The sequence below is a fragment of the Rhodamnia argentea genome, chromosome 3 (genome assembly GCF_020921035.1).
Source record: "Rhodamnia argentea isolate NSW1041297 chromosome 3, ASM2092103v1, whole genome shotgun sequence".
NCBI lineage: Eukaryota > Viridiplantae > Streptophyta > Magnoliopsida > Myrtales > Myrtaceae > Rhodamnia > Rhodamnia argentea.
This window is the reverse complement of record NC_063152.1, coordinates 4,442,598-4,456,749: the sequence shown is the minus strand read 5'-3', so window position 1 is coordinate 4,456,749 and position 14,152 is coordinate 4,442,598. Positions and strand designations below refer to the sequence as shown.

Genomic DNA, 14,152 nt, shown 5'->3' with positions numbered 1-14,152 from the left:
TGTGTATGGTTTATTGGGTTAACTATTGATGTGTTTCAACAATATGGTTCAAGGCGGGTATGCGTTGGTAAAAATTGGATATTTGAATCAGATCGTTATCGACTCGACCAAACCCGGCCCAAATCACCCGTTGATGAACCTAATCAAGATATGTTCATGGATCCGAATATGAAATTATTTATGTTCGCTAGTATGGTCTGAAAACAAAGAGTACAACCACGTCTTGTTAAGAGGAGATCGGGCATCTTCTTCATTGAACTCACATGTGAGTGTCCCAGATCGAGATTTTCGTGATGCAACCAACCGACCACATGGCCTAGATGAATCTCAAGTCTTGAAGGGTCTTGTTCTCTAGGGTTTTCTAAGGTTTTCTTGAGTTCTCTAGAATATTCTTTAGGGCGGGCGATATCGGAATTGTCCCCATATTCTAGAACTCTCTTTTTTAATGTCGATAGTTGTTAGATGGGAAGATGCAGTCTTAGCCATTAGATTAAGAGATGATCAATGGCTGTTATGAGAGGCCCTCTAGTATAAATAGAGGAGTCCTCTCTTTTATTTGTATCCATCCAACACTTGAAACAATACAAAGCATTCTCTCTCAAAACACTTTCTCTTTTTATGATTCGGGTGAGTAAGCGAGTGATCTCACGATCCAAGGAAGCCTAAGTCGTCGTACAGATTGATCCCAAAAGATCGAACATTAACAAGTGGTATCGTAGCTAAAGTAGAGGAGAGCTATTCAAAGGATCGAGAAGCACATCAACTAGTTGAGAGAATGTCGAACCAAGAAGCTGCTTAAGTTGTCGTGGATGGAGAGGCTCATTAAGAGAAGGCGCTCAAGAAAAGGTCACCGAAGAGACATTCGTCCAAAAGAAGACTCATGGAAGATCAAAGAAGAGAGTTTTAGAATATGAGGACAATTACTATCTCATCCGCCCTTAAGAATATTTTAGAGAACCCAAGAAAACTTTAAAAAATCTAGAGACCAAGACACTTCAAGTCTTGAGGTTCACTTGAGTTATCACTACAAAAAAACAAGGATTTAGCAACGGCTTTTGCCACGAAAATTTTACCAAAATTCGTCGCTAAATTGATTTGCGACGAAAATTAGCCACGAAAACAATTTCGTTGCCAATTCGGCGTCGCAAAACTTAGCGACGAAAAATTGCAAAGTTCGTCACTAATTTGGGACGAATTATATTCGTCGCAAAGTTCGTCGCTAATTTGCCACGAATTATATTCGTCGCAAATTTCGTCGCTAATTTGCCATGAATCACTTTGTGGAAAAATTCGTCACCGATTAGTGACAGATTTTGCAACGAATAAATTCGTGGCAAATTAGCGACAAATTTCGTTCATCAGAAATGTCGTTGCTATTTAAAAATGAACTTTACGACGAACAATGTCGTGACAAATTAGCGACGAATTTTGTTTATTGCAAATGTTGTCCCTATTTAGCCACAAACTTTACGACGAATAGGGTGAATTTTGAAATAATTTAGCTACGAATTCTACGATGACACCTTTAGCAACGAATTTTGTTATAAATATTATTCAGCGACGAATTCGGCGACGAAATTTTGTTAATTATTTAGCGATGAACTTTGCAACGAATATTGTTCAGGGACGGATTTAGCGACGAGATTTTGTTTTTGCCACACGTTTTTAGCAATGAATTTTGCAACGAATATCGTTCGGCAACGATTTTTCGGCGACATTTTGCGACGAGATTGTCTCTTGAAGCTGCGTCGTTTGATGTCTCTATTAACCCGGCCAGGATTGCACACAACAAAGTTATTAAACAATATTAAAAACGGGAGCCGCTGCGGCATAGCTAGGAGAATCTTTTACATACTTATCAGGATATGTAAAAATGTTAAAGTAAGAATAAGAGCAAATGGTACAAAGATATGACTGCCCTGCATGCTTATCTAAACATATACTCTACACAAAATGGATCTGCACCTGATTTGGTTGCAGTGATGACTCCAACAGGAAGAGTGAAAAATATGGCAAGCGCACAGGCTAGCAGCACACCCCACCATGGTAGCTGAAGCTGATCCTTGAAATAATGACATGTAAATATGGTTGCCCCTACATTTACCAAATGCACCACCATCCAGGGACTTGCTTGTATCTTCTCATGAGCTTAGTGTGTATATCCATTTTTTCTCACTAAAGGCAGACTTGCTCAGGAGCCATATTTCTCTGAAACAAAAACATAACACTAGATCATCTATCTGAGCATGGAAAAGGAAAAAAAATTGAAATCAACTAGACGACAACAACCAAATCACTCTGTTCAATTGCCAGTTGTTGTGTCATATCAGAATAATGTCATTTGAAGCAGAACTTAACCAACAAGGTAAGAACATACTCCTATGAGGCCAACAATGGGTCTGGGGACAAGATAACTATAATACAGATATCTGAAAACTGAAGCGATACTTGACTAGTTGATTTGGATTCTTGTTCTTCTATATTCACGAAGGCAAGCAATCTCCAAGCCACCCGAATCACTAAGATTATGGATCAAATTTTATATTCACAATTGAAGTGTTACCTATCTAATGAATTGACATATGTCAGGTCATTTAAGGAAAAAAACTTCACGATTGACAATATGTAAAACTACAATATACCATTACGTTTGAAGGGCTATACTGTTGCAAAACAACTGTCTCCAATTGATGCATCAAAAACTCAATATTTGTCACACCACTACGTTCCAGTTCCAAAGCTCAAAGTCTGTTTTTGTACACTGGAGTCTTTTTTACTATGGCTACTACCTGCAACATAAAAAAGATGCGATTTATTTATCAGTTTCGTTTAAGGCATAAGGATTACCTATTATACCAGAAAAAGCAAACTTGAAGGTTATCCAAATTAGTGCTCCCATATATCATGGTTCTTTTGATTTGAGAGTACGATAAAGAAAATAAACTATTTAGCAAACTCTCAACTATAGTGCATATGGACACAGGGAGCAGGAAAACATCATTAATATTCACAGCAAGCATCTTTATTTAATATGACACTGAGAACAACAGGAACTTAATGTATGAGAGAACCTGGTTCTACCTTGTACACTGGTTCAAGTATTGAAATCCTGAAAGAATAAAAAGGAGGCCGACAAGGACAGCACGAGTATCTTGACGAGTGAACCGTCGGTTGATCAAATGAAAAAAATGCTAGAAAAAGAAAGTCCGACAAGAGGAGCAATGTGCCATTGAAAGATGACAAGGTCTTACTGTTTTATGACCATAATATGCCTGATAGTATCTTGCTGTATTGAAGAGTACCTGAATGGTGGAACAATAGTAAGTACTCATCGCAATAACAAATGATTGAACATATGCTTCTTAACGACAGAGGACATTAGTTGGCACCCTTCATTTTCAGTAAATGTGATAAGACATTGCAGCCTTGCAGGCCATATTCCTACTTTAAGATAATGGAGAAGGGAGAAGACTCAATTCGCATAGCAGTATGACACATAAGTTGTAAAGATACGTAGATTAGACCAATTGAAAATGTAACAAATCATAAATGGAGTTGGGAACCAAACTCCACATTGATGACAGTAATCAAAGCATTTTGCTCCATGATGATCCTAGCGCTCTATGCTTCTACCATCACACTTCCTATGAATCAAAGCAACAATTTGCTGAGCCACATTATTTTCCAAACAAGGGTGCTGCCTACATCAATTGTCTGTCAAACTAAAGTTAGTCTTGCAGGATCATGATGTCGTTTTGTCCTTAAACTAACACAAACACTCATTAAACAATATATTCAGCTATGGAATGTGCACCAAGATGATCTATTGCTGGATAACAAGTCAAATGCTCAATCAATTTGAACAATCCACGGGATTGAAGTAAACAAACCCATTTGCACATATTGAGTTGCACAAAAAGGGTTAAGAGTACCTCCTCTGGATGCGCAATAGCATAATCATATTGCCTGCGAGTCGCTTCACCTTTCAAAATCTGCAACTTCACAATTATTTAAGCTACACGACAAAACCAGCTAAGTAAGAGTAGAAACCACGCTAGTTGGCTGATGTCTCATGGCATAAAATTCATCAAGCAGTTGAAAAATCTTGCAACTCAGGTAACGTGAGCACGATTAGTGCAAACTTTGCTGCATCAAAATCACATCACACTTCGCACACAATTCGAATGACTTGATTCAAAACAAGCTGCATAGACCATTGAAATTGAAAAATCCAGTGACCAACAATATCGTGATTGAGCTAAAAGCAAGAGTCCCACAAGGCTATAAACCCCGTAGGCATTGGCTATCTGTACGAACACCTTCCTCGACTCCGGATCCGGGTTTTTATCATGCTGGTCAGAAACGAAATACGCAAAACCATCGCACGGAAAGGGAAAAAAATAAAATAAAAAGGGAATCAAACCCAGAAACGAATGGACAGCGAACGTACTATTTCAAGGAGAGCTTGTACTAAACTCTCTTGACCTCGGAAGCATTCGTACCCTGCGAGACCCTAGAAATTACAAAAACAACGATGAATCCACAAGTCCTCCGATAGCATAATGAGGTTAATTTCACGATCAAATGGGCGAGCACTGAGCAGAGAGATGAGTTGACCTAGGAGATCGTAGCAGTCACCCTCGTCGCAGTAAATGGCCGTCGATCGAGCGTCGAGGAGTGAGAGCACGAGGAGCCCAGTGATGGCGCGCCACCGGGTCGCCGTCGCCGACTTCCGGTGGCCTTCACGGTTGGATTTCCTTCCCCCGAATCGGAATCAGCGTCTCGTTGAGGTCGTCCGACGTGCAAATCGGGAGGCGACGGCGGGGCGAAGCCGGAGACGTCATTGGGAGTGACAGAGAGCACTCTGGAACATAAGATGGAGAGACCTTTGGGCGTGGTCCGGAAGAAAGTGAGGGCGTCACGATAGATGAGGCAAGAAGTAATTGGGAGAGACCTTAGCGACGAATGCCAATGTCATCGCTAATTAGCGACGTAATTAACACGAACAATTAGGACGAATATTTTTGCGATGAAATTAGCGATGTACCTTTAATTTCACAGTTCCGTGGACGAAATGTAATTTTGCGACGCGCATTATTTTGTGGCTCATTAGCGACGAATAGTTTTGCGACGAAATTAGCGACGAACCTTTAATTTCACAACTCCGCGGATGAAATGCAATTTTACGACGAACATTATTTTGTGGCTAATTAGCGACAAATTTAGCGACCGATATTTTTGCGATGGAATTAGCAATGTACCTTCAATTTCACAATTGGTGTTTTGTCGCTAATTAGAGACGAATTTAGCGACAAAAAATTTTGCTATAAAATTAGCGACGAACATTTAATTTCACAAATTCACGCATGACTTGCAATTTTGCGACGAATATTATTTTGTGGCTAATTAGCGACAAATTTAGCGACGAATAGTTTTGTGACGAAATTAGTGACGAACCTTTACTTTCACAATTCCGCGGATGAAATGCAATTTTGCGACGAATATCATTTTGTGGCTAATTAGCGATGACTTTAGCGACGAATAGTTTTGCGACGAAATTAGCGACGAATAGTTTTGCGACGAAATTAACGACGAACCTTTACTTTCACAATTCCGCGGATGAAAAGCAATTTTGGGACGAATATCATTTTGTGGCTAATTAGCGACGACTTTAGCGACGAATATTTTTGCGACGAACCTTTACTTTCACAATTCCACGGATGAAATGCAATTTTGCGACGAACATCAATTTGCGGCTAACTAGCGACGACTTTAGCGACGAATATTTTTGCGACGAAATTAGCGACGAACCTTTACTTTCACAATTCCGCGGATGAAATGCAATTTTGCGACGAACATCAATTTGTGGCTAGCTAGCGACGACTTTAGCGACGAATATTTTTGCGACGAAATTAGCGACGAACCTTTACTTTCACAATTCCGCGGATGAAATGCAATTTTGCGACGAACATCAATTTGTGGCTAATTAGCGACGACTTTAGCAACGAATATTTTTGCGACAGAATTAGCAACGAACCTTTAATTTCACAATACCGCGGATGAAATTCAATTTTGTGACGAACGGTTTTTTGTCACTAATTAGCGACGAATTTAGCGACGAAGTATTTTGCTATGTCACAAATCTGCACATGAAAATCAATTTTGCAACAAACATTATTTTGTCGCTAATTGGGGACGAATTTAGCGACGAATAGTTTTACGACGAAATTAGCGACGAACCTTTAATTTCACAATTCCGTGGATGAAATTCAATTTTGCGACATATGGTGTTTTGTCGCTAATTAACGACGAATTTATTAACAAAGTATTTTGCTATGAAATTAGCGACGAACATTTAATTTCACAAATCCACGCATGAAAACCAATTTTGCGACGAACGGCTTTTTGTTGCTAATTAGCGATGAATTTAGCGACGAACAGTTTTGCGACGAAATTAGCGAGGAAATTTTAATTTCACAATTCCGAGGATAAAATCGATTTTGAGACAAACGGCTTTTTGTTGCTAATTGGCGACGAACGTAGCGACGAATAATTTTGTGACGAAATTAGCGACGAGCTTTTAATTTCACAATTTCGCGAATGAAATTCAATTTTGCAACGAACGATTTTTTGTCGCTAATTAGCGACGAATTTTGTTGCTACGAAACATTTTGTCGCCAATTAGCGATGATGTTGTTGGTCGTTGCTAAGTTTGCGATGAATTTTTGTTGTTGTTAATTAGCGACGAACTTAGCCTTGAATTTTGCGACAAATGGGCCATGAAAGTTATTCCGTTGCTATTTTCATCGCAAATTAGCGACGAATGTTTTTTCATTGCTATTTTCGTCGCAAATGAGCAACGAATTATTTTCGTAGCTATTTTTATCGCAAATTAGCGACGAATTCCAATTCATCGCTATGTTAGTCGCAAATTAGCGACGAATTTTGTTCGTCGCTAATTTTCTATGGCTAAAACCTTACTTTTTTGTAGTGTATGTGATTGATCGATTGCATCACGAAAGTCTCAATTTGCAACACGAGAAAAATCTCAATTTGCAGCACGAGCATGTGCGGTTGCCACCATTGAAGAAGACCACATCAAAGTTGTCGCCACCGTCAGACCACTACCATCTTCCCTCTCCTCCTCCAATGAGAAAAAGAGGAAAGAAGGAAAGAAAGAAACCAACGTAAAAGAGAAAAAGACAATTCTTGTACGGTGGATAACGTACGGTGCGACCCCCACGTTTCAAAAAACTCGTTCTCCTTACGTGACGTCGATCCATTGATTTCTTCTTTTGCATGCAAAGTCAACAATGTATAGCAGTCGTCCACCAACATCAATCTCGCAATAGTGATGCACGAAACGACTGCCACTCCGCCACCTTTCTTCATTGAATTGAATGACCAAGACCTACAAACCCTATAATTTATTTCATTATTCTTCACATGGCTGTCGTCTTTCTTCACGATCGCGATTATTCCGCATTACTTATTACAATTACCAGAAGAAATGATTAAATATTTGGAAGGGTCGAACTTCATGTGCGCAAAAAAAAAAAAAAAAAAAAAACTTCATGTGCGCGACTATTCCTCTTATATAAAAGATATATTCCATTTAAGACGATCACACGAGCACGTAGTTGCCTCGAAGTCTTCGGAAGAAAAAAAGAAAGTCTACTGCTTGTCAGGTCCGGTGTTCGGCCTCGGCATTAATCTAACGTGGCGTGTCAACAAGGGTTGGCCGAATTCGTTGACTCCTAATCCATTACAATCTCACACGGAATCGGAATCGTGACCCTTCTTTTGTCATCTTCCCAAGAAAAAAAAAAAGAAATTCTCTTTTTTCCTTTTTTGGATTCTTGAAACCAAAAGTTGGAATTTTAAGATTATTTCTCGTAAAAACAATAGAAAGAATGATGGTATGTTCTAATTCCTCCCACATAGTAAGAACCGAAACCTATGAACATGTAAATCTCATTCTTATCCGACCAAGAAAGGGAAAAAAAGTTGGAGAAAGAAAAAAAGGGATTAACTTGAGCTAAAAACAAAGGAATTGTGAGTACGAAAATGGAAATGGACCCAGCTCTAATTTCCTGGGAAGCTGCTCATCTTGTTGTTGCTCGTGCTGGTGTTAGTGTTGTTGTTGTTGCTGGCAGCCGCGGCGGCGGGGGTGCTGGTTGTGGTGGTGGTGCTGTTGTTGGGATGCGCACCGCCGATTATGGAGGAGATGGCGGCGGCGAGAGCCGCGGTGAAGTTGGGGTCGGCGGTGATGGCGGCCGTGGCCGCGCTGAGCGTGTCGGACAGCGAAGTTGGTTGTTGTTGTTGGTGGTGGTGGTGGTGGGCGGCTTGTTGTTGCAAGTGTTGTGGTAGCGAGGCGACTTGTTGACCTAATTGGGACGAATTGGCAATTTCTTGAGACAATTGGAGGCCGGAGAACTTGGATTGATTGTAGAGGGCTTGCCCAAAGGCTTGAGGAAGTGACTGCGAAGGCAATGAGCCGAAGCTTTGGGGTTGGCCCGGAAAGGGGACTTGGAATTGGGGTTGGGGTCTTTGGATTTGCAATGGGTTCGGGGAGTGGGTGAGGTCGAGCGTGACGGTCGGGAACGGGGCCGAGGCCGAGATCGTGGCCACGCTCGATGAGCAAGGCAGGATCGCCCTGGCCAGCAAGTTCGGGTTCATGATCCCGTCCGCGCTCGACATCGACCCCGAGAGCAACATGTTGACCGCCGCCGAGGTGGTCGAGGCCATGGCCATCGCCGCCGGCGGGAGCGGGTGGTTGTGGTTGCCCTCGTAGGTCGTTATCAGAATCGACCGGTCTTCAGCGCATCGTTGGACCTGTAACCCAATGCAACATGATACTGGATTAGAACTCTAGCATTTCTTCATGAAAGCCAACACATTAATACATGGAAAAACCTAAATTTCAATTATCAGTCTTACTAGCTCTAGCATTTCTCTTTGAATTATTTCGCAATTTACAAACCTTGAGCTTAGTCACGTCTAAGGTCTAATATGGCGAAAGTTTCTTTCGACTCGTGAACCGGTGACCGGAGAGAAGATTAGAACTCACTTGTTTGCGAACCGGGCAACCGACGGCCATGGTGCAACGATAATAAGCTCGAGGACACGGGTTTCCCTTCGCCATCTTCTGTCCATATTTCCGCCACTGGCATCCGTCCGTAATCTAAGACCATCGTGTAATAAACAAAGATTAGTTTGGTGAACCCAACAGAATTTCGTGTCAGATCGAGCGAGGGCGATGATTTAATTTACCATGGGAGCCTCGGATCGAGCGCGAACGGAGACGCGGGCCTTCCTCATCGTGGCTTCTGCGGACTGATCAATGCTCGTCCTCGCCGCAGCGTCCAACTTGGGCGCCTTGCTGGGAGCCCAACCTTGAGTTTCCGAGTCGTCGGGGCTCTCGTTCCTAACGCTTCTTTTACCGCCGTCTCTAGTGCCGGAGCTATCTTGGTCGACCTTGCTGTTGTGAACCACTGCCGAAGACGCGACTTCCACGTTGTGCAGCGGCGACCTCGAACCGTCCCTGGTTCGCTCTTCCGACGAAGAGTTCGAGATCTCGTCGGCCGATGCCGGGCCGAGATCAAGAAACTGCCTCGGGACCACCGTTTGGTTCTTCTCAATCATGCCCTGCAATTTTTCGAACGCATGGCAATCGGAACGATTCAGACCCAAGAAATTTTTTTTGAATTCCCCATCAAAATCCCAAGAAAAAAACTAAACTTACCTCGCGATCTTGCGTGAGCTCAGCTCCATTGTTCTGCTGCTGCTGCTGCTGGAGCAGCGAAGAGAGGTGCAACTGCAATGAACTGTAGTTGCTCGAGACTTGGCCGAGCATCTCTCTCAACCTGTGGTTCTCCGCGTTCATCCTCTGCAGCTGCACTTGCAGGTGAGCCAACTGCTAAAGAAGAAGAAGAAGAAGAAGAAGATGAAGATCGTCAAAACGCGTTCTGATTAAGTAAACTAAGAATCCCAAGTTAGACAACCATGTGCGGGTCTGATCTTGACTATGTTTTTCTTTTTCTTTTCTTTTTTACCTCGTTCTTGGCTCTTCTGTCCTCGACATCAGATGAGACTCCGTCGTCCACGGTTGACTCGTCACTCCCGGCGTTAGCAGTGAGGAGGCGCAAACCAGTCTGTTGAACAGAGAATTTTCACGATAAGAAACCAGTTTTTTTTTTTTTTTAGCGACGGAGAACAACGTAGGATCATCCGAGAGGTGATATTGCATAGACCGATCGCATTGAAACCGGCAAATTACGCCGAGATTTACTTATTCTCCTGGGTTTCCACGAAAAAGAAGAAGGAAAAATAACGGAAGGACAATTCAGCTCCAAGTTCTTACGTTCACGTTCAGCTCCGACCTCGCACCGGCGGCGGCGGCGGCGGCGGCTGCAGCGGAGCTCTCCTTCTTGACGCTCACACTGGTGGCCTTAGCCTCCTCGCCACCGGCGGCTAGAGACGATCTGTTCTTGCTATCGGAGAAGAAGTCGACCTCGCCGACGACGACCCGAGGCCGGTCGGCCGCCTCCGGCGGCGACGAAGACGGCGGGTTGGGGTCGTGGCGGCCGAGGGTGGAGGAAAAGTCAATGGCGGGGAACATCCTGGCGGCGGCGGCGGAGGAGGAGTCGCCGAGGCCGGAGGAGTGGGTGGGGAGGGGGTCGCGGTCGCGCTTGAGCTTCAGAAAGCCGGAGGGCTTTTTGGGGAAGAAGGAGTCAGAGGAGGAGGAGTCGAGGGTGAGGCCCCATCCGGCTGTGTCCATAAATAAGGGAGGGAGATGGGCCGAGCTCGAAGGAGGAGGGAGGAGGGAGGATGATGGTGGCGATGACGATGGTGGAACGAACGAGAGAGAGAGAGAGAGAGAGAGAGAGGTTGCTGATGTTGTGTTGTTGAGAAGTCTGTGAAGTCTTTGGCCGAAGCAACTGGAGCGCCTATAAAAAGGGTTTGGACGAAGACCAGAATTTTGGAGGAGAGAAAAAAAAAAAACAAATTAAAAATTAATAAAAATGAAAAATCTATTTTTTCTTAATTTTTATTTTGTTAGAAGAAAGGATTTTCTGGATCTATGACGTCAGATGGTGCGTCAGGGAGAGGAGCAATTTTTTTTTTTTCAATTGGGGGCCTTTGTGCGGCCTTTTTTATTTTCGATTTTCATCCCATTACAAACATTTCGGAAACCAAAAGAAATTAGCAAAAATGCATTCGGACCCTTTTTCGAATTTTCAGTGAAAAAAAAAAATCACGGGATCAATACGCGACGGACGCTTCGAGGAGTTTTTTTTTTCTTTTTTCTTTTCTTCCTCGCTACCGAAAGTTTCCGAATCGCTCCTCGAGCATCGATTGCTGCCGGTCTATTCGTGCTTTAACTGTATCTTGCTCAGAACATCATGGTCACTGTTAAATTCATATGAATTTTAAATAGTCGCGTATAAAGAAAAAAATAGGAAAAAAGAAAGATCAAATTTTTGGAATTCTAAGAAATCGGGAAAAATCCAATTTATAAATATGAAGGAGAAATTTCACCGCCCACGCGCGGCCCTTTGACACGTTTCGTTAGAGAGAGAGAGAAGTTTCTGAAGAGTTTCGTCAAGAAAGAAGGTTGACTCGTTCGTAAAATCGGAGAAATTTGCGAGCGAGCCACCGCCCCCGACAGGTGCGGCGCGTTCCACGTGAGGGAAAACGAAAATAATATAATAATAATAATATTATTATTATTATTTGTTTGTTGGAAAAAGAAAAAGGAGAGAGAAAAGAAAAGGGGGAAAAAAGAAGAAGGGGGCGATAGTCAATAGTCAACGGAATTGACGGCCCCGCTCTCTTCGACCGGGGACCGGCTGGCCCAGTGGCGGGGTCTCTGACTGGGGCCCCGACCCTACGGCTGGACGAAGACCACGTTTTTTTTTTTTGCCCAATTTTATCGGTTGACTGGTCACCGGCTGGACCGAGTTACCAGCTTTGACTTTTCACTCTCCCCAACCCCATCCCCATTCCCCCCCGCGCTCTAATCGATCTTAACCAACCTCTACACCTCGTCCTAACAGCTGCGGGGGGTCTTACGTTGCAAGAAAAAGGGGGGAAGAAGAAAAGAAATTAAGGAAATCACAAAAAGAAGGAGGAGGAAAAAACATAAGGGAAAAACAAAAAAAAGTTAAGAGTAGTCTTAGCACCCCACCAAAAAAAAAATTTCTTTAACTATTTGCTCATCCTAACACCGATATCTCGAGATTATTTCTCCGGTGTTACTGATGCCCTAAGCTTGTACAGCAGTGACAAAAGTACCATGCGTCGGCGTTGAAGTGAGCATATTTATGCTTTTTTTTTTTTAAAACAAAAAAGATTGGGGTATTGGTATAACAAAAGTTTAAAGTATTGGTATTGTACCAGGCGAAGTTTCGTTTTTTTTTTTTTCGGTCAAAAAGTTTAGGGTTTAAGATGATAAATATTGGATGAAAAATTCAGACGAGGGCAGTCCTTGCCCGAGGGACGACGACAGTTGTCGGGCATTCAATGAGGCCTAGTGGTGGCTAGAAGAGGGAAAATGTGAAAAGAAAAGGAAAAAAGAGAGGAAAGAAACAAAAAGAAAAGAAACGAAACGAAAAGAAAAAAAAAAACACAACATAAAAGTAAAAAAAAAATGTAAAAATTGTCAATGTTAGTGTGCCACGTATGACAATAGGGGCTGCTAGATCGTCACGTCAGCAATTTCTAGCTAAAAATAGACAGGAACGACTAAATTGGTAAATCATTAAAATGTTTAGGATTAAATTGATAAATCATCAAAATGTATGAGACTAAATTGGTAGAGTTGAAAAGTTTAGCACAAAATAACTGGCAAGTTATCAAGGGGTTTAGAGCTAAATTGGCACAATTTGAAAGGTTTAAGACTGAATTGCCTGTTGTACAAGAAATTTAGTTCTTATTGAATAATTTTCCCTATCACAGCTGGCCAATAGTCAAATTTGCGGAGATGGTTTTCCGAAATCAGACTTGTGTGCGACCTAATTTGCTCAATAAAATTCCTAAGGGGGCTTCAGCTTTTCCATGAGCTATGTGCATTTCAACGGTGGAACTTATCCATACGTTCAAGACAAGACTTTTTCGGCATGCCCACAGAAAAAGGAAAGAGACCATGAGCTCTCGAATGACAATTGATGGACAACATCTCTTCAATTTCCCTTTTACTAATACCCTACCTTGTTCTTTCCCCCACTGTATGGTACACAAGTTTTCAATATCAACGGACTACTCTCTTTTTTTCCCCAACAGGTGCTCCCTTATGAAAGATGATAACATGACAAAGAAAGTGATGGTCTGAATAGGAGCCCATGGCCTAGCATTCAATAATGCCTTTGAAAGAAACTTTCAACATCGATTCGCCCCCGCAACTGGGCTGACTTGGCGGTTAAGGAATCGGACTTTTGTGCAATGATATAAGCATACGACGCCGGTTCGAATTGCCCATACCGTCGAATACCGACCATATAATATCGAGGTCACCGATCCGGGAGTAAACTTTAGTCTTATCCGATCTATACTGTTGGTAAAAGTTCTTTTGATGATACAGAGCATCCTAACCTTCCCCGCTCAATCAATCCAAAATGATTGAGTTCAATTCGCCTCGCTTGTGTACATGTTAGTTAGCTATACCCACGAGGCGGCGAACCCTATGTCATACGTTACTTTAAATTAGAAATACCATGATTTAAACATCAGATCTATTGTACTCAAAATCACTCGCGAAACTTGTAAGTGTTAACCATTCGGCCAATCCTAAGAAGGTAAATGTCAATTACCGGAGTATTACACGGATCGAGGAGCTTCCATGTAAGACCGACAGCGGAGGAGAAACTTTCAACATCAAAAAAACCCTAGGCAAAAGTATGCACGCAATGGGAAAACACCCCCACGAGCCCAAACTTGACCAGATCGAGTTGTGAAGGATGTTTGGCACTCTTACTTGTATGACTGAACCAGCTACAACGTGGGGATGTGATTGGTTCTTTTGCTTTTTCAAAGGTTCGGACGTGGAAAAAGTGGACGATTCTTCCTTAGGGGGAGGTGAGGGGGAGCCGATTTGTCTCTTTGAGAAATTCGTGGACACGAAGAAGAAAAAGGGCAGAGGAAGCTTAAGCTT

At 42.5% G+C, this 14,152-nt stretch overlaps 1 protein-coding gene and 1 pseudogene across 2 annotated transcripts; both read right to left on the bottom strand.

Annotated features, from left to right (window-relative positions):
• Positions 1–2,175: 2,175 nt before the first annotated feature.
• Positions 2,176–4,844, bottom strand: LOC125314289 (annotated as a pseudogene).
• A 3,017-nt stretch (positions 4,845–7,861) lies between these two features.
• On the bottom strand, positions 7,862–10,913 carry LOC115731980 (probable WRKY transcription factor 31). 2 transcript variants are annotated; one of them, XM_030662644.2, is made up of 6 exons: positions 10,364–10,913; positions 10,056–10,154; positions 9,746–9,919; positions 9,274–9,648; positions 9,071–9,184; positions 7,862–8,835 (listed from the first exon to the last, which is right to left on the bottom strand). In XM_030662644.2, exons 1-6 carry the CDS (start codon positions 10,778–10,780, stop codon positions 8,086–8,088), a joined length of 1,929 nt encoding a protein of 642 aa, XP_030518504.1. In that variant the 5' UTR covers positions 10,781–10,913; the 3' UTR covers positions 7,862–8,085. The 2 variants fall into 2 exon arrangements, with proteins under 2 accessions (XP_030518504.1, XP_030518505.1); XM_030662645.2 differs by having other exon boundaries at positions 9,746–9,916.
• Between the last annotated feature and the right edge of the window lie 3,239 nt (positions 10,914–14,152).

Bases quoted from the DNA above. Each gene is read 5' to 3' on its own strand.
- LOC115731980 (XM_030662644.2), bottom strand. From the start codon at position 10,780: ATGGACACAGCCGGATGGGGCCTCACCCTCGACTCCTCCTCCTCTGAC. The intron at 9,920-10,055 runs GTAAAAAAGAAA...CTTCTTCTTTAG, and splicing joins ACAGAAGAGCCAAGAACGAG to CAGTTGGCTCACCTGCAAGT. The intron at 9,185-9,273 runs GTAAATTAAATC...CGATGGTCTTAG, and splicing joins CTCGATCCGAGGCTCCCATG to ATTACGGACGGATGCCAGTG.